At 41.2% G+C, this 27,626-nt stretch overlaps 1 protein-coding gene across 1 annotated transcript in view; it reads left to right on the top strand.

Moving 5' to 3' along the window:
• Window positions 1–570: 570 nt before the first annotated feature.
• PLEKHH1 (pleckstrin homology domain containing, family H (with MyTH4 domain) member 1) overlaps window positions 571–27,626 on the top strand; it is a 44,906-nt gene continuing 17,850 nt past the window's right edge. The window contains exons 1-13 of the mRNA XM_009883482.1: window positions 571–696; window positions 6,558–6,620; window positions 9,687–9,836; window positions 12,973–13,056; window positions 14,612–14,693; window positions 17,446–18,431; window positions 20,789–20,867; window positions 21,489–21,577; window positions 22,103–22,253; window positions 23,274–23,413; window positions 24,160–24,270; window positions 25,803–25,889; window positions 26,878–27,039. Of these exons, the coding sequence (XP_009881784.1) occupies window positions 571–696; window positions 6,558–6,620; window positions 9,687–9,836; window positions 12,973–13,056; window positions 14,612–14,693; window positions 17,446–18,431; window positions 20,789–20,867; window positions 21,489–21,577; window positions 22,103–22,253; window positions 23,274–23,413; window positions 24,160–24,270; window positions 25,803–25,889; window positions 26,878–27,039 (2,310 nt within the window). The remainder of the gene's footprint in view (window positions 697–6,557; window positions 6,621–9,686; window positions 9,837–12,972; window positions 13,057–14,611; window positions 14,694–17,445; window positions 18,432–20,788; window positions 20,868–21,488; window positions 21,578–22,102; window positions 22,254–23,273; window positions 23,414–24,159; window positions 24,271–25,802; window positions 25,890–26,877; window positions 27,040–27,626) is intronic.

Raw genomic sequence — 27,626 nt, 5'->3', positions numbered from 1 at the left:
TAGTTAGGGATTGGGAACACTGTTGCTTTATACATCACATCTTCTTAACACAATGTGTATGAGATAAGGCACTAGTGCCCCAAGTTAATAATGGGTATGTGACCCGAGTTACATTTAAGAGGTTTTAGTGATTTGAGAGTTTACAGCCATGCTGGTACAAAGGAGGCAGGAGTGAAAATGCTTCTAGTCTATAGGTAGATGCTGAGCAAGGCTGTAAGGATGGCAGTAAGGCTGTTTGTGGAATATACGGTATGATGCATTAGTAAATTATTTACTCACTCTAAAGGTAAAAGTTTATTTGAATATTTTTCTGTTATCCATTAAAAGAGTGACCTCTGGCAGAGGGTGATATCAATAACTTGGGATATTACTATTTCATCTTCTGCTTGCAGCAGAAATGGCCTTTGTTACCAGTCCTGTAGGAAGGACCAAGGAAGACTAGGCACAAGGGGTGAAAAGTTTGCCTGTCTAAAATATGTTTTTTTGTTTTTTTCTTTTTTTTCCCCCCTTTCTTCTGTAGGATTTTTAGAGTACCTCAGATGACATCCCAAGTGGATGATTAACTTCACAATGGCAGAACTCACAGTGGAGAACAGTAGCTGTATGGACTGGCAAAAGCGATGCCTTGCATTGGAGTCCCAGCTCTTCAAATTCCGCTTGCAGGCAAGCAAGATCCGAGAGCTGTTAGCTGAGAAGGTGAGGCAATGGTGGCTTCTACTTTGTACTGAGTTATGGCATGAAAGCAAAAAATCCCTAAATACTGAGCTATCCAATAAAACTGTCACTTGCAGTGGGGATCTATTCCTTGATTACAGTATGTCATTGCACTCCGCTTATCACTTGAGATACAGAGATGTGCCTGTAGGAATGGTGTAAATTGGCATTAGTTAAAATAAGATTGGCCTTATTTACTGGAAAATCACCAGGTATTTGGACTCTACTGGAAAACATTGTACCAGTAAGATTCTGGGTATCTAAAGTGACTGAGGCAACTGCAGAGCAAGGATGGATATTTTGGGTAAGAACAGCTGGATCAGGATTTGGCTGGCAATAGAAAAGCTTACAGGAGTGTAAATTACGCTGTAATGTTAAAAGACTGGACAGGAGTACATGTACTGCCATAGTGTTAGAGTAACATCGCATATGCAGTCAAAACGTTCTGGGGATACTGAAGAGCAGGACTGAGATACTTTGAGATCTGGATGTTAGAAACTTGGGTGGCATCTGTTTTAGAGGCGTTGCCTACTAATTTCTTTCAAGCGCACTAAGTGAACTCATTTGCAGTCCTAGGAGAGAGGACTGGCAAAGATTTGAGGGTGGTGTTGTGGGTTTTTCTGTTTTCATCATGATGTGGATTTTTGGTGTTTTTTTCTTTACCTTAAATTGAGTCTTTTTTGTCAATTTGAATTAAAGTGTTTTCACTAACCTCTAATTTGCATAAAATCCAAGTTTGTAGGTTGCTGTGGGGTTCCTTCATTGTTTCAAAATGTGGCTTACATTATCACAGTCCAGTCCAAGATCACTTAAATATTCAATTACTATTGGAAAGTGAGAACAGTTCTTTCAGTCACAGTTTGCTAATGAAGTTGAAATCTTTACAACTAACTGCAGTTTACTTCAAATGCTTTTAAGCTGTCCCTGATGACAGATATGTTCTAAACTCACTTTTGCTCCATTTTATATTATGTAACTTTTATGTGTATGTTCTTGTTTGTTGGTTTTGGATGTAAAAACATCCAAATGACATCTACTTCAGAGTAAAGCAAACTTCATCCTTGCTTTCACTGTAATTGCATTTCCACTAATGTTGTATACCGCGTGAGGCATTCATTCTACTCCTCATATTTTAAGAAGTAATGCAACTCTAAGTGCCCTCTTCATCTTTTCAAGCAGCTTCTGAGATGGACCTTAGTGACTACTTACCTTGGAAAACACTGAAACTGGTCATACAGTCCATTTAGATAAAGGTGCATTAAAGAAATAATCCATAGATGTGGCACAGGTCTGGTAAAGCCAACCAGCACTCATATGAAACACTCTACATCTGCTGCATTATGGAATCTGTGGTCTCGTGTTTTATTAATTCCTGCTTCGAGGAACTTCCCGACTACCCATACACAAAACAAAGAAACCTGCCTATCAAAATTTCTTTTTAGAGAACAGTCTTGCCAGAGATCTCTTTTACTATCTCTTTAGGGAGGATTGTGGGCCACAGCAGAGAATGAAACTGTCATCTGCTGCAGGGGGCTTCTCAAGGAAGGGGCCCGCCTGCCATTAGTCCCACCTCTCAGTCAAAGCGATGTTCCTTTTGTTAAGATTAAGGAGCAGCTTGGTTCAGTAATCAGGTTACTCTGTAACTACTTGTACAGTGCCATTGGAGGCTTACTTGAAGGGTCAAAGAGCTAGGAGGCTTGCGATTCCCTACTCTGAATGTCATGTGGGAAGCGGGGAGAGCCTCAGGGACTGTGGGCCAGCTCCAGCAGGCTCTCCTGATGCAGGTGGACTTGAGGCACTGGAGCAGGCACTCAGCACACAATGGTCGTGCTGAACGCCGCTGTTAGGAATTGTCCTGTGCCCCAGGTTCCTGACTGCTCTACAACAACTTGCTCAGATACCCTCCTTCCCTTCTCCTCAGTTCCCATAGAGCTCCACCAGCAGTCACAGCAACTGGGGCTCCTGTCCACACTGCGTCCTTCTCCCCCTCAGGTGGGCAGTGATGCAGAACCAAAGGAGGCACGTGCTTTATGCATAGTGATGCCAACTCCAGGGATTTTTATCATGTATTTTATAGCAACTGTGATTTTTAAATATTTTTTTCTTACAGTTCTGTCTGTGAGAATGAAAAGATTCAGACTTATTTGAAAGAGTACTTCATTTTCAAAAAGGTTTTTTGGGGAGGTGGGGGAGAAGATCTTGAAAAATGTGAAGCGGGCACAGTTTGAATCTGTGGTGCTAACCTGTGGTGAGCATTGCCCCTGAGATCCTCTAACATGGTCTGCAGTCACAGTGAAATTAATTTTTTTTTTTAAAGTTTTTTCCCGTAATGTGAAGCGGGCACAGTTTGAATCTGTGGTGCTAACCTGTGGTGAGCATTGCCCCTGAGATCCTCTAACATGGTCTGCAGTCACAGTGAAATTAATTTTTTTTTTAAAGTTGTTTTGCCAGTGAAAGTGAAGAACAGTGTTAACAGCAGTGTGATACTTGCTCACCAGCAAGGTTGTCTCAGGGGTCTAGAAGCTACTGATTGAAAGGCTTGAAAACCTGATCCCCCACATTTTAAATCAGTCTTTGTAAACAGTTTTATGATTTTAAGGCAGATTTTACTATTTTAACTCTCAAAAAAAACCCAAAACCCAGCTACTTATGCCTGGCATTGGTAGTACAATGCGCAGTAACAGTTTAAATACTTCAGATTTTTAAAATCCGCTTAGATTGAATAATCTAGATCACAGTTCAGAACATGAGGAATTTAAAGCCCAACGGTTTAACTGCCAGTGCCCTAGTTCACATGGTGTGAACCTCCATGTAGACTGGTAGCCCAGTCTCAGCTATTGAGCGGTGCTGCCCAAGCTGTGCAGAGCCTGGCTGTGGGTCAGTGTGGCAGAGGGACCCCAGCTCCTGGCCTCCAAGACAAAGCTCTGCCATCCTGCTGGACCCCCACAGGGCACGAGACCCCTGGGTCCTGCCTTGTTGTGGGCATCAGCAGGGATCTTGTCTCTTTGGAAACAGGCAGTTGTTTCCACTCTGACTTTCGTGTACACACACAAAGAAAGGGCAACTCCTCTGTTGGTGAGCGACATTGCAGGCCGTTGCCTTGGCAGCAAGATGACCTGGTTAGGAGTGAGCTCTGGAAGAGAACAACAGGAGGAAAATGAGGCTAAGACACGAAGGAACTTTTTTCACTCAGTTTTATTTACTATGTTCTGAGCCATTAAGAGAGGGAAAGCCTGTGTGAATGGTTGATAGGAGGATCTTTTGCAGCTTTTAGAAGGGCCATCTGGGTAGCTTTTAACCTGCTTCTGTCTTACTTCAATAAACAATGGCATTTGGAAAAAGCCTCTTTTGTCTCATGCAAGCATGGCTGTGCAACTGGGCCTGTTTCTCTCCATACAAGCTGTCTGGGCTAATGTTGGGGAGAAGAGTTACTTGCATTTGGCTTGGTCACTAAGTTTTTGATGTGACCTGGGTCAAGTTGCTTAGTAGCATTTGTCAAATTATAAAGCATTTTGAATGAAAGGACCCATGTAAATACCAAGCATTATTATTAATTCATTGAGGGATTTGAAAGAGCCTTACAAGCATGGATGTATTAAATCTGAATGTGGTCCAGTGAGAGACAGCTGATACTGGGGATGGGTGAAGTAATCATTTTGTATACATGAGAAACACAGCAGTTATTTAACAGTTCATAGTAGGACAACCCAACAATGTCGTACAGGAAGTTAAGAAAAGTTCATTTAAGGCTACGGAGGGAATTAGGGTGACAAGAGTAATTGGTTTGACTGGAACTTAGCCAGGTCACCCTGCTTGCACAAGAAGTTTCATAACTCTTTAGTGAACAGGAATGGTCCCAACATACATTCTCTGTCCTGATGAGGAACCAGGACTGCTAGCAATGCAAAGCAAACTGTCACGAGGCTGGGACAACAAGGAGTTTTTCAGTCAGAACAGTGCTGTCTTAAAATAACCTGAGTCTTTCATGGAGATTGCCCACCTTGTGAAGGATTGAATTATCAGTCTAAGAGGATCACCTTTGGGAAAAGGCCCCGAGATTCATCTAAAGTCTGTGCTGTGAATGTAGACCCTGTCAATTCATCAGAAAACTAGTGGAGGACATTGGCTTTGAAGCTACTGTCATAAATAGTCATTGTTTCACAAGGTGTATTATGTCTCCAGTTAGCGTATGTCTTTCAGCAGTATATTTTGCTACTACCTGTCTGTGGTGATGGCTATCCACAGACTAATAGATAAATGCGGGGGTAGATCACTGTTCCTAATGGACACAGACTCGTGTTGTAACCCAGACCACTGCTATCAGTGTTATATTGCCTTGAGCTCAGTCTCTACCAAGACTCTTAGAGGCTAGGTCAGAGGACCTTTGGCCGTCTGTGCAATCTTCTGTGACTTCTTTCTGTTCCTCTGCCAAAGAAATGGCCTTTAATTTGGTTATTAAGCTCCATAAATTGTGATGTCCTTGATTGCTTGACTGAAAAACAAACCTGAGAGGTATCGTGCTAAATGTGGCATTTTCTCATCTTCATGGTTTGAATTTGCTATGGCAAGGCTTTTTTAGTTACGTGACTATTGAGGTGACTACATTTATGTACCTTTCTGATATGTTTCTCAATAGGTGTCAGTCTGCTTTTATGATCAATATGTACGTATAAAAAGGATGACTGTCTTTTTGTCATCTGAAGGAAGGGAAATGGAAACACAGGAATGCTGACATCTCCATTCTGGGTGATCAACCCAAGAAGTATTGGTTTGGTCCTCGTAGTGACCAATCTGAATACTTGGTGCTAGTGCTTTATCAAGAATCATAAAATGCACTGGAGAGAAAAGGATCTCAGTTCCACTTATAGTTTGTTTTCTGCTTGAAGCATGATTCTTTTAATCTTCTGAAGCTGCTTCTATGTCACTCCTTCATTAGTAAAACACAAGTAAATGATGGAAACTCTGTGAAGCATCCCTCAAATTTTGCAGCTTAGTGGATGAAACTTAGTGTCACTGACTTCATATTACTGGGCTTAAATCTGAGACCTATTGAAGCAGGGCAGGTGGTGGAAGATTACTTTGCAAGCACTGAATGAGATCCTAGTTGCTATTAAAAAAAAAAAAAGGCTGGGCTCTCTTGGTGAGTTGTTAGAGGAACCCCAGTTATATCTGCATTTCACTGAGAATTAAGTGATTTATATACATTTAGAATAAAATTCTATTCAGTGTCCTTTGACTTCAATAGCAGCAATGCTGAGATAAAAAAAAAAATCACATAATTGTCAGTTTGCAAAGCTCTTTAAAATGAAAAGAAGCATAGGAAAATTAAGACCATTGTTAATCTTGTCAGTTATGAGGCTGTGATGCTTTTGAAGCCAAAACAAAGTATTCATTGTTTATAAAGTGGCATCGTAGAAAACCTACTGTGAGCTTTCCAAGATGTATTCATTTTTATTTACCATTGTGAATGAATCCTAGCTGAAATAAAAACAGGAAAGAATGGCATGCTGTAGACAGGCTTCTTGCAGGGATAGCCCATAGTGTGTAAATTGTAGAGACAGGGTCAAGACTTTGGGACCATTCCCTTGACCCGTGTAATGAATGATGAAGCTTACTAATGAGAAAACAGTTCCGGTAAATTCAAAGTAGGGCAAAAGACTGGAAAAGGTCAAAGACTTTTTTTTTTTTCCTGATCAAAGCTGTCCAGTTAACCCAAAAGATGCCAAAGATCTGTAGACCTGCACAAGAAATGGAAGATTCCTGGGTAAAACCAGTGAATTTCCAGGTGATGTTAATTTCTTTTGTTTCTTTCCCCCTCTTCCCTCCATCCTTTGGCTCTGAAGATGCAGGAGTTGGAACAGAGAGTGATAGAAGCAGAACAAAGAGCTGAGGACGCAGAGAAACAGGTAAGAGATTCTCTTATGGTTGCTCTGGTACAAGCCAAGCAGAAACTTACTCTAAATTCCTTCCAGTCTAGCATACAGACAGCACTCTGCAACGCTGTGCTCTGCTAGGGAAACACTGATTTACAGTGGTGAATGGATCTTCTGGTCTACTTCCCAGTCTTTGAGCCTGAGTTACAAACAGGCGCCTATATAGGTTGAAGCCTAAGTGAAAACCAGCACCTTATATCTGCCTCTCAGCTTCACTTCCTTTACTCCCTCATCCATGATAGGCATGCCTGGTTATGGAAAAGGAAGGGGATGCTGTGCCTCAGGATTAAAATGCAGAGATAGAGCTGTCTGGCAGGTCCTCAGAAAACAAATATTTAAGAGTACTGGTAAGGACTTGTCTACAAGTAGAGAAGGTTCTGCAAAAGAAGTAAGGGTGTGTCTGCAAAACCTGTCACTTGTTTTGGACTTCCTTTTTAGTAATTAGTGCTCTGGCTTGGAAGCCCGCGGAGAAAGCAGTAAGACCTGGATTCATTGCATATTACTGCAACCATCTAAAAATTAGGCATATTGTTTAAGCTAGTCCTTCTATGCTTCTTGAATTGAGGATGCTTCTCCATTGAGAAGGGGGGAGAGAGAGAGAATTCAGGTTGTGAACAGGCTATAAAGAGTAATGGATCTTTGGAAAGCAAACTGTTGTACAGTCTGTGCTGTAAGGAGTATTGTAAAAACAAAAGAGCTAGGAAGGGCCAGATGGTCTGAGCTCCTGCATCACGGCAGACCACTGCTGAAGGGAGGGTTTGAAGTCAGTCAGCTTCGTCCAGCTGGGCAAGAGCTGCAGGACTGAGCATTGAGTCAGAGATTAAAGTTCAGAACAAAGAGCCATGCAAGATGGCCAAGAATGGCTGTCAAAGAGGACTTAAGTAATGCAGGACTGAATAGGTAGTTTTAGAAGCACTGGGAAACATATTGCCTAGGAATCAACATCTTGAAGAAGCTGGTAAGGTATTCTGTCTGCAAAATGTAGACATGCCAGTTCGATATTGCTGTCACAATTTTTTTCTGACCAGCTTAAATATAGTTAAGATGCTATGTCTAGTCACCGTGCTGTTGGCCTCTGTGCTAGATTAGCAATTGCCAACCAAGAACAACAGTTGTTCTTGGGAGTGGTATCGGTAAGTTCACACCCAGCCAAGACAGGCAAAGGTAACAGTGTCACTGTGACAGCACCAGCAGGGAATGTAGTTATTGTCATAGGCCAATGAAGGAGGTTTCATACTAGCAGATACTTCAATAACAGGAGTAGAGTGTCCATGAATATGGTGACATGCAATGACAGCCAGGGAGCAGGTGGAGACCAAGTCAAATCCAGGTCAGGGAATGGGTAAGAAAGGGAGAACTTGGCTGAGAAGTTGTAGGAGAAATGAGCGTTGCCTTCAGTCAGCTGCCACCAGCAGAAATGAGGGTTGCCTTCACTCACCTGCCACCAGCAGTTCTGCAGCCATGTGTTGGCAAATCCTAGAGACTAGCAAACCTCAAAGCTCTAGGGTCTGCCTTTCCAGCAGCCCTATCCACATCCCAAGATAAGCGTTCCTAGAGAAATACTGTTGCCTGACAGCCTGAAGAAGTGACTGCATAAGGAGTAGGACCGTTCCCTTTGACTAACAAGTATATTCACCATGAATGAGAAGCAGCTGACAAATGAGAGGGCTCCACATCAAGTGTAAAATCCCTTGTTATCTTTCTCTCCAGGAGTCTGGGAGGTTGGATTTGTTAATTCAATGGGCTCCCTGTAGCTGCCAACCTCAATTAAGGAAATCACATGTTTGCAGTCCTCTCTCTGAGCCTCTAGTACAGAGTCAGCATTTAGGCATCAGACAGAAAGGAGGGGCCATTTCTTTTTACTATAATCACCCTAAACTCTAATGAAAACACATCCGACTCAGCAGGCTTAGTTTTCTGGCTCGGATGTTGGGCGCCTACCTTTCTGATTCAGTATGAGGAAGAGGCAGTTTGCTTCTCTGCCTAATGCAGGCAGACAGGAGGACAAAACACAGCTTCTGCAAGTATGAAGTGTAGGCTGCTCAACAGAGCATAAGTAACTCTCTTGCACAGACTCTGTTAAGTGCTCGGACCATTGCCTGCATTCTGCCTTCCTGGTTCCAAACTCATGCAAAATTATTGGTATCTGGAGTTGGTTTCTTTGCAGATTTAGTCCCTCTGGGATGTGTTGGAAACAGATATTTTCCCATCATCAAATGCTGCAATTAGCAGATTTGAGTTAAGTCGGAATTCCATTCACCTTTAGAAATGAAATCTTATAATCCATTGCAATAGGGTGATGTAATTATAAAACAGACTGGCATATCGAGAGCTGTAGGTTTTGAAGAAAGCAAAGAGGTTTTCAAAATTAGCTAAAAACCTGAAAAGCTTCAGCAGCAGCTAGATTTTGGTGCACTGAAACTTTGTCTGTAGTGAAGGAGCGTTACAGCAGGAGAGCAAAGATAGGCAAAACTTCTGAAATATCTAACATGGTAACTCCTTAGCAGGTGTGGCGAAAACACATGTCAGAAAGCCAGAAGTTGCCAGAATGTTGTCTAAGCTGGGGGTAGGAGGAGGAAGGAACTCTGTAGTACATTTCCGTATAGAAATCTTGACCTGAAGCAAATATCCAGGATTTTGTGGTGTATACTTTGATAGGAAATGAGGTAAAAAGCTGACCGTGGTATTGCAAAGGAGTAAAATGTGGTGTACCTTGCCCATATATCTATGTAGACTATAGTGCCTGTATGGTCTCTTTGGCTAATAGTGGGCAAATATTTCACAATTCATGATGTGCTTATCTTTTCATGGTTCAGTTTGCGTCTGTTCCTGCTTCAGCATTACAAATAAATGGACAATGTTCTTTTCACATATGTGAATATAAACCAAGTGTGACTTGAAGGTTGGGTTTTTTTCTTCCGTTTCCAACTTCAAAAAGATGAAACCCACAAATACTCTCAGTTAGGGTCTTACCACTAGACAAGAACTCCTTCATTTGCATTGTTTTGTTTTGTTATCTCCCTCTGATTGTTGTTACAGGTCAGAGTTATGGAAGAGAAGATGAAACTAACCAACATGAAGACCGGTGAATCAGACAGCACTCTGCATAGGAAGTACCAAGAGCTGATGGGTACAGTGCAAGGAAAAGAAGATCTAATCAACAGATTGGAGACACAGCTAGCGAAACAGGTGAAGATATTTTCTACAGGAAGACCTGTAGCTTTCACAAATTGGAGGTACTCTGTAATGTATGTTTCAAAGGTACAGATTATGTCTCCGTTACATGTTAGCATCTCAGTTGCCTTCAGATCAGCTGTAAAATGATGCCCTGCTCAGTGCAAGATCCTCTCCTTCCTTTCTCTTTTCAGACAAAAACATCCATTCAGCCTCAGTAGCCCTTGTCTCTTCATTATAGGAAACTGGTCAATGTCCTTAAAGGACTTCCTTATGTTACTGTTGAGTTAGTGTTGAGACCCTGAATTGTAATTCTAGAGTTGTCACAGTATTTCTCTGGCTTCCTAGCATCCAGATTGCTCTTCAAAATCATGATGTGGCCCATCTCTGACTCAGTATTTGCTGCTTCTTGGGAAGGGACTTTTCCCAGTCCTCAGAAATCCTTTAGCATAGTTCATCTCTTGCCAGATGTCCTCATTATAAAAGAGCAGCTGTTTCCCCGTATGGATAGTTCTTAGTCTCTTCCATTCTCAGTTGGTGGAAGGAAGGAACTACATCTACAGCAGGGCTTGTATTTCAGCTCTAGTGGTCTTTATAACACGAGGAATGAGGTATTCTTATATGTTCAAAAGTAAATACGTTTAAATGGAAATAGCTTATTAGAATTTTATACAAAAAATACTTTGACATTTGAGTTACATTTTACATTTAACTAATTGTCACCTATTTCAAGGGCAAAATAGATTGCTAAGCTGTCTGAACTTACTCAGACCAAATGTAGCGTGGAGGTCAGTCATCAGGTCTTTGTAATACTCTGGGTTTCAGGTCACTTCCCGAGGCCAGCTTGCTCAGGCAGAATGTAGATGAAATTTCTGCATTGGAGAGAAAGGTGTTCAGAAGGAGCTACAATAGTAATCAAGGTCTTGAAGCAGGTTTTGCAATGAAAGATGGAAGAAATTCTGATTTACCCAAAAAATGTGAGGTGTGATTTGACTAAAATCAACAAACGCAAGTGGGACAGAATGTTCTGTTAGTATAAATCTTTTTATTCTAGCAACAAGAGGCAAAATGAGATTCTAGAAACGAAAGCTGAAGCTTGACAATTTCAGACAAGAAACACTTTATCAGGGTCACCAGTTTAGTTTCAGAATGGGATGGGACAGTGGCAGCGCTGGAATGTCACTAAGGGTGCCTGTAAGGCATCCTATTTCTTTTCACTGGAATGGGGAGAGCTATTGAGTTTAGAGTCTTGTTAAGAGAACACTGAGGCTGTGTCTGGACCACATGATAACATGGAACATAAAGAATCTCTAATTGCTTCTTGATCTTAAAGCACAATAACTGCATCTGCGGGTGCTGTGCCTGAGTGAATTGGTGCTGCTTAGAGGCAGGGCTTTCTAAGCTCTGTGACAATGCTGTTGCCATGTCACTATTCTACTTTAGGATTTTAAATAAAATCTTGGCATTGCACTTCACCATGTAGCATAGCAATATTCTGAACCTTTTACCTCTAGGTCCCTGATCTCAGACAAGTCTGGGTCGTTAGGGATTCAAAGGCATTACCCACGTGATGGGTATTCAGAGGACTACATTAGATCCACTATATGTGCCAGATCATTTCAAACCAATAGGCATGTCTAATATTCTGACTCCTGCAAAGGCTGGTATCTGATGATTAGGAACAAACACAGCCATGTTCAGGGAGAAAAACTAAATAAATCCTCCGCTTGAAGCATCAGATTTGATTACTTTTATTTCATTATGCTCAACTACAAATGTTAATGCTACCCAAAATGTTGCCAAGGTCTATTTTAAAATCAGCAAACATATTTGAATCAGAGCTTTTAAATGTGCAACTATGGTGATGAATAGCACATGGTGATTAAAAGCAATGTGAAGATGTGGGGAATTTCCTGCAGAATATTGTGTTTTTATATGGTATTCATTAAATTAACTTACACTCTTCAGTGTGAAAAATTTAAAAAGGAAGGGGAGGAAGCACTGACATTTTCATCATAATGGCTGGCATTTGTTCACATTAGGAAAAAAAAAAAAATCTAGCAGGGAAACCACCAACTGCTACCAGAAGGTATTACCTTTGTCCATTTAATCAGAGAAAACAGGGCTGAATGTGCCATACAGAGTATATTCCCCCTCCCTCCCTCTCTTGCTCCTGGAACTGATTTCTCCTTGTAGGTGCTTAAGTCATTATGTAGATAGGAGACCTTTCAGTGATATTGCTTCTGATCAAGCCACACAGGAGATGAACAGAAGGCTTCAGGTGATCATAGTATCAATCCAGCATGTTTCAAAGGAAATTCCCAGAAAAGGAAAAAACTGCAGCTGAGAAAACACAGCTGCAACAGTGATGTTGTAGCAATATCACCCAAGCAGATACTTGAGGAAAAATGTTCATTGCGCAAATCAACAGTATTCCCATAACACCTTTGTGTGGACTAGAATCTGTTTTAATGGATATGTAAACATACAACCACTTATACCATCTCAAAACCTTAGGTCTTAGCATTTCAAGGTCAAGTTTTGGAGCTTTTTTTATCCTGAGTTTGCTGTCTTTTTTTTTTTTTTAAATTTACTTTCTCAATATGAATGTTGTGTGTGTTACATTGTTGGTATTAGTTTGCATCTCATGCACCTTTAAAGTTTATACTCTACACCTGTGCTTGCAGCAATCGAATCCCTTTGGCTTGGAAGAATTACACTGTTTTATACATCACTTACAGGCACTGTTTAATTCTTATTAATTTCAGCCAACCATATGTGTGTGTGTAGGCTGGGGGAACACTACAGATGCTTAACAGCAAACCACAACATTGCACAATCATCTAAAACAGGAAAAGTTGCAGACGATACTCAAAAGAAACTTTGGTAGGTGGGCAATTGTTACCTGAGCTGGATTTTGCTATTGCACAACAAACTTTTGAAACAACCCTCTGAATTTGACTCCAGGGACCATGTAAGACAGCTTAGAGCTTGTTTTTTCAGAGGCCAGCTAAATAATAATATCCAAATAGCAGTCTTCAATCTTACATCTGGAATGGAAGCTTCAGTGTTTAAGTCACTCCTGGTGCAATAACTTACTGAGAACAGTTAGTTGTACTCTCCTAATGCATCTAATCTTTTTTTGGCACAGAAACAGTTGAGGACTGAGGAAGCCAAAATTGTTCAAGAGAAAGCTGCCAAGATCAAAGAGTGGGTAACATTTAAGCTGAGAGAGGTGAGTCTTTAGCTTGCTGCCAGCTTTCAAGGCCTATGACTAGGCACAGTGGCTGTGCTGCCAGTGGGCTCCGATGTAGGACAATAATCTGAGGACAGTCAATCTGCCACAGAGGCTTTCTGCTTGTTTGGCCCTACACACGCTCAGTTGCAGAGCTAGGGTTGTCCCTCTTACTGAGGGCTAGTTACTGCTTTGGGCAAACTATAAATGATTGTGAAATCACTAATGCCCAATAGCAGTCTCTGAAGACTTAGTAGTCACAAGTGACTTTCACCTAACTTTCTGCCTCTCCCTTTTTTCTCTGGGTGCGGTTTCTGTTTCTTTTTCTGACAAAGCAGCTATGACACAAACACATGTCCTTTGCTCTTCCTTAATTTGTCATCTCTGACTAATGCTATTTTCCTACTGCTCAGCATTTTCTCATGTCTAACCTCTCCTTCCTGTCCGTCCTGTGGACTTATTCCTCTATCTGGGCCTAATTCAATACTCTCTAGAAAAACAGAGATAGCAATGGGTCAGCACACAGTTTTAAAGATGCAGTAATAGTTTACAGCTGGGAGTAGGGCTATCTGGTCTTTCCCTTTCATTCCAAGTTAAAGCCATAGATTTCCCAGCTTATGCCAGAAAGGGAATTTGTTGGAGTTGGAAGAAGCAGTCTTTGTGGGCAGTAATTGTGACTTTCTAATCTCATTAGATTGCCTAGACAATTCACTGAGCTGCTGTGCTGCTTCTCTTTCATTTTCCTATGTGAGATAACTTAAGGTGCGTCTACATTACCGACTGGTGCAGCACAAAGGAGGAAACACAGGGGTTGACCTGGTGTGAATCCAGGACCATCCATTTACTTTGTGTCTTTACTGGCAGTGAAGTTCATGCCAGATGCTGATTCTAGGTGCATACCATGCACAAGCAAACCACTGCCAATCAAAGGACTTTGCATCTTTTTTTGCAAATGGGTGTCTCTAGGCAGCACCATGAATGCAATTTCAGCTTAGATTCCATTAAGAGGGAAGCTTCTTTGGGTGTCGCACTGCTGCGTTTGAAAATGTGTGCTCAGACTCTTCAAGCAGAGGCACAGGGCAAATTTGCAAAGAATCACTTGTGTACTAATTGCAAACGTAAATACAACCTTAATGTTTTGTTTTTTTCTTTGGTCCCCTGGGTAGAGGAGATCATCTTTTACCACATACAGGGTGAAAGGGAGAAATGCTCCTCCTGGGTAAAAGTTTTTTGATTGTCTCTTTCAAGGCAGTTATTTCTGGAACAGGAGTAAATGATAAACAATAGCAGGGAAGTATTAAAATACCTACTTGAGAAGCGTGAATAGTATATACAGAAGCTATTTGAGAAAGCACAGCAAAGTGTTTAAGTGGGTTGTCCAGTGGAGCTGCTGAGGAGAAGGATTTCAAGGTGACTGGTAGACTTACCCATCCTTTTTTCCTTTTCCTGTTCAAATACTGGAATGTAATGAAGATGAAGACATGTTCTGTATAGTGGAACACACGCACACACAGTTTTGCATTATTTTTTGTTTTTTGTTTTTGTTGTTTCATAGCTTGAGCTAGAAAATTACCACCTGAAAAACTGTAATCAGAGGCTGACGGAGCAAATTGAAGCCCTTCAGGATACATTGCAAGGTAAATGTGTTCACCTGGCATTGTAGCCTAGTAACCACCACAAGAGTGGAAGTCAGCATTCCTGGGTTGTGTTCTTAACTTTGTTAGAAATTAGCACTTGTGACAGTGAGCAAGCAATAGAATGGCTCCGTTCCTCAGTGGGTTCATTTTTAAGATGGGAATAAAATTGCTTACCTGCTTTAAAAGCTCTTAATTGGTTTCCCACCAGAGATTGAACACAGACCTCCCCCCCTTTTTTTTTTTCACTCAGAGTCTGCTTTTGCCATTAAAATAAGCCACAGAGCTCCTGAATTAGAAGCAGTCATTGAAATACATAGAAAAACTCTACGTTCACTTCAGTGGCGCAGGGTAGCAGTCCCTGAGGTATTTCACTTTACGTCCATAGGCGAATTATCCTCATCCCCACAGAACCTCTGCTGGCATGTGAGCTGAGTAACTGAGGACTGAATGGGCCAAGGCAGCAGCTGTCTGGTCTGCCTTTAGAAGCTGGGTTTCTCTGTGCTATCAGGTTGTGTTGGAGAAAGCTGCTTACGGTGCTTGTGTGGTTCTTGTTTGGTGGACAGATGAAGAACTTTGGTCTCCAGAGCCTGAAATCAGCACCATTCGTCACAGCACATTTTAAAGATGAAATTCTCTCTTAACTATTTTCTTCCTGTATTTTTTTTAATGAGCTTGGTTTGGGCAGAGTAAGATGAGCTAGTTTTCAGAACTTCACTGGGCATGCAGGCAGGGGGCATTTCTTTCCTGCAGAAGACTTTCTGGCATTCCTATCACTCCACAGCAAGGGAATAGGGCAAAATTCCTTCTAAATCCCACCACGTTTCTAGCTAAATGCTTTATGACTGGGTTTTTCTCATCCCCTCTGGCTCTGGCTGTTTACAAAAAGAGAATGGCTGGTAAGCTGCGTTAATAATCTGGTATTAAGTGTTCCCTCGATCCCAACTCTCTGGGCAGTAAACAGCTCTGCCCTCTCTTCTTACCCCCGACTAGTCTCACTGTGCCAGGCTGAATTCAGAGGCCTCTGCAGAGAGACAATTATCTTCTTGCTTGCCATGCTAATAGTAACAACTTCCTCTGTTTCATCTTCTGTCACGTCTAGGAAGCTGCAAAAATACCAATAATATTTGAAATGAATGGCCTCTTGTCAGCCTATACTAGTGATTTACCTCAGGGGCAGGGGAAAATGTGTGCCAGGTTTTGTGTGTGCCAGCATTATGTGTTAGGAATAGCTTTGTTAGCATTCAGTTCCTTGTAACTCAAGTGCCAAGGTCAGAGTCTCATGGTTGTCTTTTTTTCAGCTGTGTTTCCCGAAGTGGGTTTCATCCTCTGCACAATCAACAGTGATTTATTCTGCTGTTTGCCCTTCCCTCCATTACTTTGTGTCTTCAGTTTGTTTCTACTTCCTTGTAAATCCCACTAGTGGTTAAGCAGTGCCTGTAGAGTTTGATGTTCAAGCAGCATTTTCTGTGATAGCTGTGCAGAATCACACTCACCCATATTTAGGCAATTTCCAAAGCATCTTATGACTTGATTCTTTTCAGTCAGGCAATGTATAAATGCCAAGGTCAATCAAAATCGTAAAGTAACATCCTCTGCCACTCCAAGTTTTATCCACACTTTCTCATACTCTAAAGCTGCTACTCAGCAGAACCTGTAAAGCTGAGATTGTCTTTAAATCTAGTAATTATGGAAAGGAAGAAAGTAGAAGAATTATAAAGTATAGGTACTAAATAGAAAAAGAACAATGGAGGCAATCTAGGATCTTTTATGTCATCATCTAATGTAGTAACTGAAGGGGAAGAAAAAATAAAAGAAGTTTTTACAGCAAAAACATGTTAAGTAACTGTTATAAAACTTACTGACAAAAAGCACTGCTTGGGTCACGTAGCACAAAAGGATAGCAAAAAGCTCTGGGGAAATTCTTGAAAAGAGCGTAACCTCACTGATGGGTGTGATGGTTAAGAAGCTCTCCATACATATGCCAGAAGCCTCATTTAGCTCTTAGGAATGGGAGGACCCATACCAGCTTAATTGATGGCTTGAATAATTGTAGGTTCATTGAAGTCAAAAGCCATGCTAAGCAGTGTTTTGGCCATTTAGATGGTTTTTGACAAAGCATTGTGTGGATAGGTATACTTCCTTCTCATGGCTGTTTTAAGAGAGGAGACATAATTGTGGGTAGGTAAGAGTAAAAACTGCTATATTGAGTTAGACTGAAAGCTTGCCTAGGCCAGTACCCTGTCTCCTGCTTGGCTGTAGATGTTTCAGGAAAAAGTGAAGAAAATATCGCAAGTAGAGTTGTCCTTCTCTCCATGCACCCTTCCAGCTTCTGCTGTCAGTGTTCTAGGAAGTTCTGAGGCCAAAAGTTTGTACCACTGATAAATTACTTTTCCTGGCCTATCTTTTGGATACCACAGCATTCTATTTCCTTTTTGGTTTGGAAAACACCCCTTCCTTCTGTAAATTTCAAACGTACTACCTGATAATTTCATTAGGCACCCTTAATTCCACTTTTGTAAGAAACATCAATTAATCATTTCCTAGTAATCTTTTCTATTTTACTATTCCCAATTGTACATATATAGCACTTCTGTTATAGCTGTGCCCAGCAATCTCCTTTTCATTCTGTATAGTCCTAACCAGGCCAGGATGCTATTGAAATACAACTGACATGAACAACTTACACTAGCAAGTAACATTTTACACAATAAAGCATTTGAATGCCCTAACCATATGTTCTCCTCCATTGTAGATATGACCAGCATTCCTCCCTTTGAATCTCTTTGGAGCTGTAATTCTCTGAAGCCCAGAGAATTAGACCAGAAATCTGTGCTCCTTGCACCTGGTTTCAGACAGGTGTGTCACACAGGACATACGAAACGTGTCCTCTCTACAGAAAACATAGTTCTTGCCAGTGACGCTTTTACTGAGGATGGAGAGGATAAATCTCTGCTTTCCCAGAGCACACTGAAGCTCATGTCTGACCCATCAAGCTGGAAACTCTCCGCAGAGCAAGATGCATTCCCGGCTGTAAGTTCTGAACACAGGTTAGGGTGCTCTCGTCCCGCATCACTGGACCCTCCAGCTGAGTCCACAAGAATCCTTGAGTCTTTGACTTTCCAGTCATCTTTGGAAAGAAACTGTAGCACTGTGAGCACCTTGCAACAAGTGGCTTTGGATGGCACGTGCTTCTCTGATGATCTGAGTGCCAGGTTCCGCTCCCACCGGCTGGACTCCTCTTCTTCAGGAGAAATAATGAGCATGCTTGAGGGCCGTCTCCAAACTGCTGAGCCACCCATGGTTGTGTCAACGTCAGCTGTTACAGCACATTCCTTCTGTACAGGGAGGGAATGCAGCCTTGGCAGTAGTATGACCTTTCCAAAAATACGAACTCCCAATACACCAAGAGACAGTATCCAACTAGCCAAGAGACATTACAGCCAACCACAGCCAGGGGTTAATTCTTTCCATCGTGTAACGAGCTTAGAGGCTAGCACCTTCCAGCCCGTAACACACTCTGTAGACTGCCATGGGCAAGTGAAGGAGACAGACATTGATGGTGATGGGGTACTGGAGAAGATGGAGACGGAACGTGGCCTGGTGAGGGAAGAAGTTGGAGTGTGTGAGGAAATCAACCACTTCTCTGCAGGGCAAAGAGAAGCTGTGAGTTCTGAGGCTGGCGTACTTGACCCAGGAGGTAAACCTCCCACACCACCACTGCACAGATTCCCATCGTGGGTAAGAAATGGAAGGACAATAGTCTGAGAAGTGCTGCTTATCTTTGAGTAGTGCCCAGCAGTTAGGCTACAACAGCTCTTGGTTTCAAGCAATTGTTTCCTGTGGACATCTGTCACATGTCTGAACCGTCTAGTCTGACAGTTCCAGATCATGGGGCATGCTGATTCCGCTTCTTTTCTCTTTATAAGGAAAAAAAAAATCCATGGAAGAAAATAGTACTCAGGAAACATAGGAATAAAAATGAAAGTAAAGAGGTGCTGCATTGGGATTTATCCTTATGAGTCATCAGCAGTTAATCCTTAGTTTTGTTGTCATGAGTTTAAGACAGAAAAGTTAGTGCAGGTGAGTGGACCAGGCCAGATAGTTTCACAGTTAGAAAAAGCTGTGAATACCAGAATAGATACATGGGTTAGATCTCAGCATTACTATCTCACGGTATGCTTCTGCTATCCAGAAAATTTTGTGAAAACCATTGGTAAAGTGAATATACATGTCCTATTGCTTACTTCACGTGAGAGAGAAGTCTGTTATTATCACTTTCAGTTACTTTTTAGTTCAGATGCTTGGATTGTTTACTAATGTGTCGATCTAATTGATAAACTTGGTGGAAATCAATGTAGTATTAAAAAAGATAATTCCATTATTTTCAATTTGCTTTTTTAAAGGCATAGGCAAACAAATGATTTATTGAAGTGCAAAGTCAAGCACTCATTGTTAATCCTCATGTTTTATAATTTTTTTCTATGAAAACTTAACATTATTTGTGATCTTAGGCTGTGTCCTTTATGACACCAGTTTAAAACCTAATATAATCACATCTGTTTTTCCAAAGGAATAACTTTTAATGCAGTCCACAGTATGGACCTGTGCTGGGGATGAAGCGGGATAATGTAGTAAAAGAAACTGCAGCTTTCAAGATGTCTGTTTTATTTGCTGCAGAATTCATAAAGGTGTCATGAACAGTGTACTCGCTTCGAAAAAGGGAAATACATCTCAGAGATTGGCCACTATTCCCTTCTCTGATCTAGAGTTCCCATGTAAGGTTCTTCTAGTCCCTTAAGCTAAATTTTTCACAGGTGATCATCAGCTCCACACACACCTTCTGAATGTCTAACCTGAGTTTGGCACGTAAATTTGATTAGAGAAGCGCTGAGCACTTCTGTACTGCAACTGTATTCAGTTATTTTCATTACAAACAATGTTACATGATGCTAAATTCTCAAAAAGTCAGGGTCTCCACACCTTGAAATGCATACTCCAAAGCTACTGGATACTTCAAAGTATTACCTATGTCTGAGTTCCTCTTCGGGATAATAGTGATAGCACCCATTGATGTCTCTGTCAGGGTTTTTGTAAAATTTTTTTATTAACATTTATGAAGCCTTGCAGTATTATAGTCAGGAACACCACAGGAAAAATCCTTTTGTCTTCGGACCAGAGTCAAGTAAGTTTATCCAAGTAGGGCAAATGTAAGTATATCAAACACTAAAACATTAATAAATAGCAGCTTAATCAGTAAGAAATGTCCATTATATGCCCTGAATAGGAAGTATTTGGGGAAAAAAATGCACATAGTATTTCATTAGAGACTAAATCATAATTGCATATACATACAGAAAATATTAATTCCGTCACTTCTTTTTTTGGTGTACTTGACTTTACAGTCTTAAGTACTTTCATGTATATGTATTATGTGCATTATCTGATCGTGATTGGTTGTATGCTTTAAGGAGCAGCAAGAGGATTCCTAGCTTTGATTTTTATCCATTTGAAACTGGATGTCTTAGTCATAACATTGCATTTAGTTACAGGTTTGGGTTACTCCCTTGGAATTTTTATCAATTTGTGAAGCACTTGGAGATCCTTTGAACTGAAAGCTCTATATGTTGTTACAAACGAGACACAGGCTTATCGAGAACATTCCAGGCATTTCTTTCATTCTGTTACCAGAGAAAGGGAATCCTTCGCAGGTGGTGACTCAATAGATTGCCCTGGTTTAGAGCTGTTCTTGATTCATTTTAATGTATTGCTCATAAAGTGGAAAAAAAACCCCAGCTTTTTCCAAGCTGTGGTATAGTCATTTATTGATAATTGCACATAGGTGTTCCACTCTGTGTATATCATCTCTGTAGCATACATAAGCCAAGTTTGTTGTGATTCAGGGAATAGCACACAGATGCTCATTTCAACTAATGGTCATTCACCCAACATCTGGTGGGATAGAGCAATCGTTCTTAGAGGGGCCCTCCTTCCTGCCCAAAGGTGTGATTGTGATGTGATTCTGTGACACAAGCGTTTCTTTTTGCAGGAATCATGTTTTTTTCTGACCATTGCTGTTCATGGTATTATTGTTCCAGGAGAGTCGAATCTATGCTGTGGCTAAGTCTGGCATGAGGTTGTCTGAAGTGGCCACAGTGAATGATACTTCCAGCTGCTGTAAGTTCTAGACAAGATCCATCTTTAGAGGGAGCTTACAGTGACAGTTTGGGACCTAAGCTTCTCGCTGTTCGCATTTCTTCATTTCCTTGCCTGTTTTCAAAGTAAATTTGATTTCGCAGATAGCCAGAATAAAGAAAGGAAGGGAAGAGGATACGTCTGATCTCAGGGATGGTTGTGCTGGGCTGTTTGAGCCCCTGCATTCAGTGACATCTTCAGGGACTGCATTATCTCCTTCATCGCTTTTGCTGACACTGTTCTGCATCTGCATGTCTGTGACCTGCTTTTAGTCTTTTGATTCACCATCACCTTCCCCTGTTATGTCTTTTACCTATTTGGACATGGTGCACTGGATTGCCATTGTACCATGGGGAGCACAGGGTGGGTGATATGTCTTACAGCCCAAATGGAGGGACCATTGCAGCTGTCTCTGGGAGTTGTGTGTAATTGGTAACACATCCCCTGGCCTTTCTGCAGCTAAATTGTCCAGGATGGCAGCCCTCCATTATTTGATATTCCAAGAGGCTACATAAGTTCTTACATACATACATGTACCTTTCCATTAAAACTTCCCCCTTTTCACCATTTTGTATTATTTCCTCTCTCTCTGAATTTTCCCAGTTTCCAATTTGCCACGTTCAACTTCTGGGCCATTTACCTGTCTCATCTACAGAAATGTCACAGTGCCAGTCTACACTACGCTGAAGGGGGTAAGGAGTTACCTCACTTTTCCTCTTACGAAAACATGGTCCAGGGCTGCCAGTAATTTGAGAGAGAATGGGATGAAGTTGTGCAGTGAAGGAAAGAAAATTACAGAATGCCAGGAAGTACTGGACACCAAAAGAATGCAGCAGTAGGAGATGATAAATGCATTTAGGAATACAAAGCACTGCAGCAAGTTTTGGTCCAGGAAGCTGCATTGTGCACTATGAGGCTGTAGGAACCTAGGTGTGATAGTGGGTGTAGCCTAGAGAATGGAAGACGGCTCTTGAGACCTTATGGGGAAGCACAGTGCTAGTGCAACAGTAAGAGGGTGTAACCAGAGGACACCCAAACAGATCAGACTAGAGAGTCCAGCTTGGAAGTTCTCAGACTAGAAAGGGTGGAAATGAGGAGCCCTGGGACAGTAGTGGGCAATGAAGGTCCTGCATTGATTGCTCTGTCTCCTGATTGAGCAGGAATTGTTCTGGGGAAACTCTTCCCTCACACGCTGACCATATAGGTCTGTTTTCCAGAAAGCCACACAGATCAGCAATGTGCCTTTCTTAGACGAGTCGTCAGGCTCTGATGATGACTGTGGCTCCCATGCCAGCTTCAGGACTTCTACTGCTGGATCCGAGAACAGGAAAGCTAGCATGCCAGGCAGCCCTCGTGCAGTGAAGAGAGGTAAAGTGGGAGTATTGCTACTGAGCAGCATGAACTCTGTCCTCACGGGTGAGCCAAGATGTCCTGAACAGCATCATCAGTGACAGGCAGGTGCTTAGCCTTGGTGATGGTAGTAAGGAGTTCTCCCAGAATGTGTGCAGACTTCAACAGCTACTCAATAGAAACCTGACCTCTTAGATGGGTTTTTACCACTGGTATATTTCCATCAATGCAATTGCTAAGCTAAGACTGTGGGAAGGATTGATCTCCCAAGTTCATCACGTATCCAGTGAAGCCATCCATACCTTTTCTGTGACTTCTTGTAAGCAAGCCAGTACTGACATGTTAAAGAAAATAGTTTTTGTCTGTGTCACTAACTGATAATTTCTTGACCAATTAGCAAGTATTTCCTGTCTTTGAGAGGCATCAGGTAATTTGGGTCCTGGCTAGGACAATTTTTCTTGACTGCTGGCAAGGTTAAATTGGATCCTTGAGTGGAGTTTTCATTACAATTGGTAGTCAATAAAATAGAATTCCATTTCATGTAGTCTTAACTTCTGTTGTGATTCATTGGCTGATGTGTCTGTGCGTTGCCATGGACCAGTGGTGGAAGATTCACAGAAAGCAAAGCCCCACTGCTGGTGAGGGAGCCTTTTCCTTAGTTTGAATGAGAGGGGCTTGAGGCTTTATACTGGATGTCTCCAAGCTGAAAACAGTATATCTGTGCTTTGGATAGCAAGTCTGATTATTTTTTTTAATATATTTTTTAAATCTCTGTTTATTCAGCAGCAAAATTATTTCACTGTCAGTATCCAGCACTCACTCTCACTACTTGTCTTCTTTTGGGCGGGGGGGCAGGGGGCAGGGAAGGGGGAAGGTCTCTGAAGTTTGATTAGTGGGGTTTTCATTTCCAAAGTCTGATCTGATTTGTTCTTCTTGAACAAAAAAGCCTTAATGGTGAACTCAAAAACTCTTTCAGAATGTGCAGTATTCAGTGCATGCCTCTGTCTAGCTATGATTCTTATACTTTACTTTCAACAGGTGTATCTATGTCCTCACTGAGCTCGGAGAGTGACTATGCCATCCCACCTGATGCCTACTCCTTGGATGGTGACTATTCAGAGCCAGAACATAAGCTACAGCGAACATCTTCCTATTCCACTGATGGTGGAATCTGCACTGTAAGTCTTGCTACTTCACAGTTATGAAGGGATGCAAACAGAGCCTTGGTCTTGAAAGAGAAAAAGCATAACTACAATATATTATCACCTGCAAAGTGGTGCTCTAACAGACTGGGCTGTTGGTCCAGCTGGTTTGTATCAAAAGATGCTATCTGATGCTTCAGAAGAAGGTGCAATTTCTGTTATGTGGTTAGATAAACGTATAAGCATCAAGGGCTGTATTCTTTCCTGATGACCTGTGCTTGTGTTCTGTAGTCTTATTCTACTTTAATGATGGCCTTACACTTCTGTGACAAAGCAAGCTTGGAAATTCAGATGAAGGAAGGAGAAAGGATAGCATATTGTGGCCTAGAAAAAAACTCAAACATGGGCAGCATTAAATTCTGTACTTTTGAATGTAAGAGATCAAGCAGACAAGGAACAGGAGTCTAATCATAACTTCACTTTTTTTTTTTTTTGAAAATCACTGCTATTGTAGGAAGACAAATAAGTTTTCAGTTCATCAAACAATCAGCGAAACGATCTTCAGATGCCTTCTTTCTAAAATAACACAATGTGGTATTTGCAGCTACAGGGGTAGTCTAGTACTCTCTCCAAGTTGAGCAGAGAGCACTGGCATTGGATGGCTGCTACTCCCATCTGGCAGAGTAAAGCAGAAAATTATGGAGGCACAGCAAATGTCTTCAGCACTCTTTCATTTGTATCTCAAGAGATGCAAGATAACTCTCTTGGTTTTTGCCCTCCAGGAGCCCATGGAGAAATCGGGTTACTTGCTGAAAATGGGGAGCCAGGTGAAGATGTGGAAGAGACGATGGTTTGTGCTAAGAAACAGACAAATCATGTACTACAAGTCTCCGGTGAGTCACTGGGATACATTTACTCCTGTGTGGAGGCACAGGGGAATGCTGTCTGCAGAACTGGTTCCAGGCTGATATCACGGGCAGAGTGGGCAGCCATAGGCAAGCTTCCCCCAAAATGTCCTGCCAAAGAGCTTTATGTCTCACCTACAGGTCCAACCATGGGTCTCTGCTTAGGCAGGGAAGCTCCTTGTGGTGGCAGTGTCCAGGAGAAGAAAGGTTGTTCACAAGGACAGAAGCTTGACACCTAGTGCTTAACTTGTTACAGATGACGAAAAGCAGAAGGCATACCATGGCTCAGCTTTGGTCATGTTTAAGGTGAAATTAAGGAAAAATAAATCATAATACTAAGAAGGCGCAGAAACATACTCATTAGTCAGTATACAGGGCTCTGAGGAAAACTACAACTTTCAGGGCGGAGAAAGCTGGATTCTTTCATTTTTCACCCTCCCACATGCACATGGAAGTATTAGAAAACTAGGGTAAAATTGAAAATAAGCTTTCATGCAAAATGCTGTTTTACAATGATCAATGAAACAATATTGAGAGAATATGTTTGTGCATTTAAACCTTTCCAAATACTTTTTATAACTCACAACTGTTTCAAACAAAGTTACGTTATTTCAGAAAGTCTAGCAGTATGCACTCAAAATTTGTGTATACAATAAAATACATTTGTTGTTGGCCTTCATTATTCTGCTGTACTTAGCTACATTACAGAGAATTATATTTAGGGATATTCACCTTCCATACTTTTTTTCTTCTGGACACAGCAATTTCCTCCATACCTGCATAATTACACAGTATTTCTGTGTATATACACATCTTTGCTTACAATTCAGGAATATTGAGAAGATTTATTTTCAACATTTTTCAGTTGTTGTCATATTCTGACAAGACAAAAATACACCTTAAGGCACAATGCATCTTTATTTCTGATACTAAGTTTACCCATCAGAATTCACAAGCAAATTATACGTATATATTATATACATACATACATATATATATAAATAATTTCATAAAGATGCAGAATTTAGACTGTTGGTTGGAAGGAACTTTTGGAAAACCCTAGTCCAACTGACACACAGAAGAGGGACTGTCAGCAGCTGTAGATCAAACCACACGTGGCTTTGTCTAACTGAATCCTGAAAACTTTCAGAGGTGGAAGTTCAGCCACTGTCTGGGTACCTGTTTGATGTTGTATTGCCATTCTGTGATTCCCAGTGAGAAAGGGTTTGTTGGGGCTTTTTGTTGTGTTTTTTTTTCTAATGGCCAATCTGAACTTCATAAGACAGTATTTGTTGCCGTTACTCTTGTTATATTGTCTGCCGCTACTGAGGAGACTTTTGCTTTATCCTTGCAATGGGATCATACTGTCTCATATTCAACCTGGCAACCTTCAGCTGTCCTTTCCAGCCCACGAATGCAGACTCCAACCTGCACATGCATATTATGCTGTATTTAAGTACTCTAAAACCCACCTGCTTTTTTTTCCCTACTGAAAAAGTTGTTTGCTTTTCTTTCCTCAGAGTGATGTTATCCGCAAACCACAAGGGCAGATGGAGCTGAATTCCTCGTGCCAAATTGTCAGAGGTGAAGGGTCTCAGACATTCCAGGTAAGCGTTGCTTTTTCATCCTGCAGATAACCACACACTCAGTTGCTGGGTGAGGGAGCACTTATTTCAGGCTGAATGGTACTGTATGTCTCAAGTGATATGAGCTAACTTTATCTGGCCCCTGTATTTCGTGGCACAAGCCAGGTAGTTTAATAAATAATGGGGAAAGAGCTAAACTGTAACTCAAATACAGCTTTTCGAAACTGAAAGAAATTCTCCTTTATTTTTGTTTTGTTTTACAGCATAGCACTTCCCTTTTTTGCAGTTAGGACTGAGAGCTTGAAATCTGTGGGGAAAAGTGATTCTTGTAACAACCTAGAATCTCCTCTTTCTGAAGGATCTCTGCTCGAGATCTCCAGTCTGACTTTACATGTCTGGAGGGTCTGAAGAAACATCTGAACTGCTGGATTCCTGTTAGAATTTGACTTCCAAAGTATTAGAAGTTAGCCCAACACTGAGTTCATTTTTAAGTCATTACTGTTAGAGGACTTCATTATAAAGGTGGCATTAAAGTTTCTCTCATATTGACTGAAAGGCACACGGCCTGACCTGTGAGCTACCTTCTGCCCTTATGGAATGGAAGTTGCTAAGGCTTCATACTATTAAATTCATAGCATCTTTCCTCTCAAAGAGTCACAAGCTACTGAAGGCAGAACACAATGCAAAGTGAAGGCAGAAAAAAAACCCCCACATTTATGTAGTCACCTTTAAAATGAAAAATTAGCAGCAGCACAGAGAAACAAGAAAGGATGAGAGGAGATAAAGCCACAGTATACAACAGAAATAGCAAGAGAGCTCCTAAGAATTTGATTAACCTGAGTTTCAATTCTTTCACTTGGGCTTTGAGGGTTAGCACTTTTTTTCTTACCCCAAAAAAATCCCTTCTGAATCACCAAAAAAAAATCTGTATGGGATAATGAAACTCAGCAGCTGAAGGAAAGATTTGTAGGTGTGCAGATTTATGCTTAGTCACTCCTTTTCCTTCCAGCTCATGACAGAAAAGAGAACCTATTTCCTGACAGCAGACTCTCCCAACATCCTGGAGGAATGGATTCATGTTCTACAGAGTATCCTGAGAGTGCAAGTGACCAGTCCCGTTGGCCTTCCTCATAGTGATACTAAACCTACTGTGAAAGGTTGGCTCACCAAGGTAAAATAATACTTCTTACTTTATTCAGTTTGGCTTGGTATTGCCAGTGTACCAGGTTCTTGGTTTGCACAGTAAATGTCGGCAAGAAATTAGTATTTTAATACTCCCTAGAAGAGTGGGGAAAGAAAGAAAAGTGGCAGTACATTTCTGTATTTCAGAGAGAGGAACATTTGTATAAATGATAAGGAATGGGACAAACAAGGCTACTGAGAGATACTGACTTTGTCAAATAGTAAGTAATATCAAATATCTAGCTTATGTATGCTTTTCTTCAACAGAACTCACAGCTTGTCATAATTAAAAAAAACAGGAAATGCTGTTAAATGTCACATTTAATCGATCTTAACTTGGTGATATAGGACAGTTTCAAAGAAATGGCTTGTATGGTTCTAGGTTAGCATTTATTTCCATCATAACAGACTGCATGCACATTAGCATGAAGTACAATGGCTGAAAATTCTTAGGCTTTGTGCCGTTTCCGTGGATTAGTTTTGCATACCAAGGCACTATGAATTTTTTAATATAATTCTGGTCAGCATCTAAACATGGCTAAAGACAGCTTGCATCTGAAGCTTATTCATCTGCAA

This window comes from Charadrius vociferus, unplaced genomic scaffold, assembly GCF_000708025.1.
Source record: "Charadrius vociferus isolate BGI_N301 unplaced genomic scaffold, ASM70802v2 scaffold34, whole genome shotgun sequence".
Taxonomy (NCBI): Eukaryota; Metazoa; Chordata; class Aves; order Charadriiformes; family Charadriidae; genus Charadrius; species Charadrius vociferus.
The sequence above is the reverse complement of the archived record's forward strand: the minus strand, read 5'-3'. Positions and strand labels throughout refer to the sequence as shown.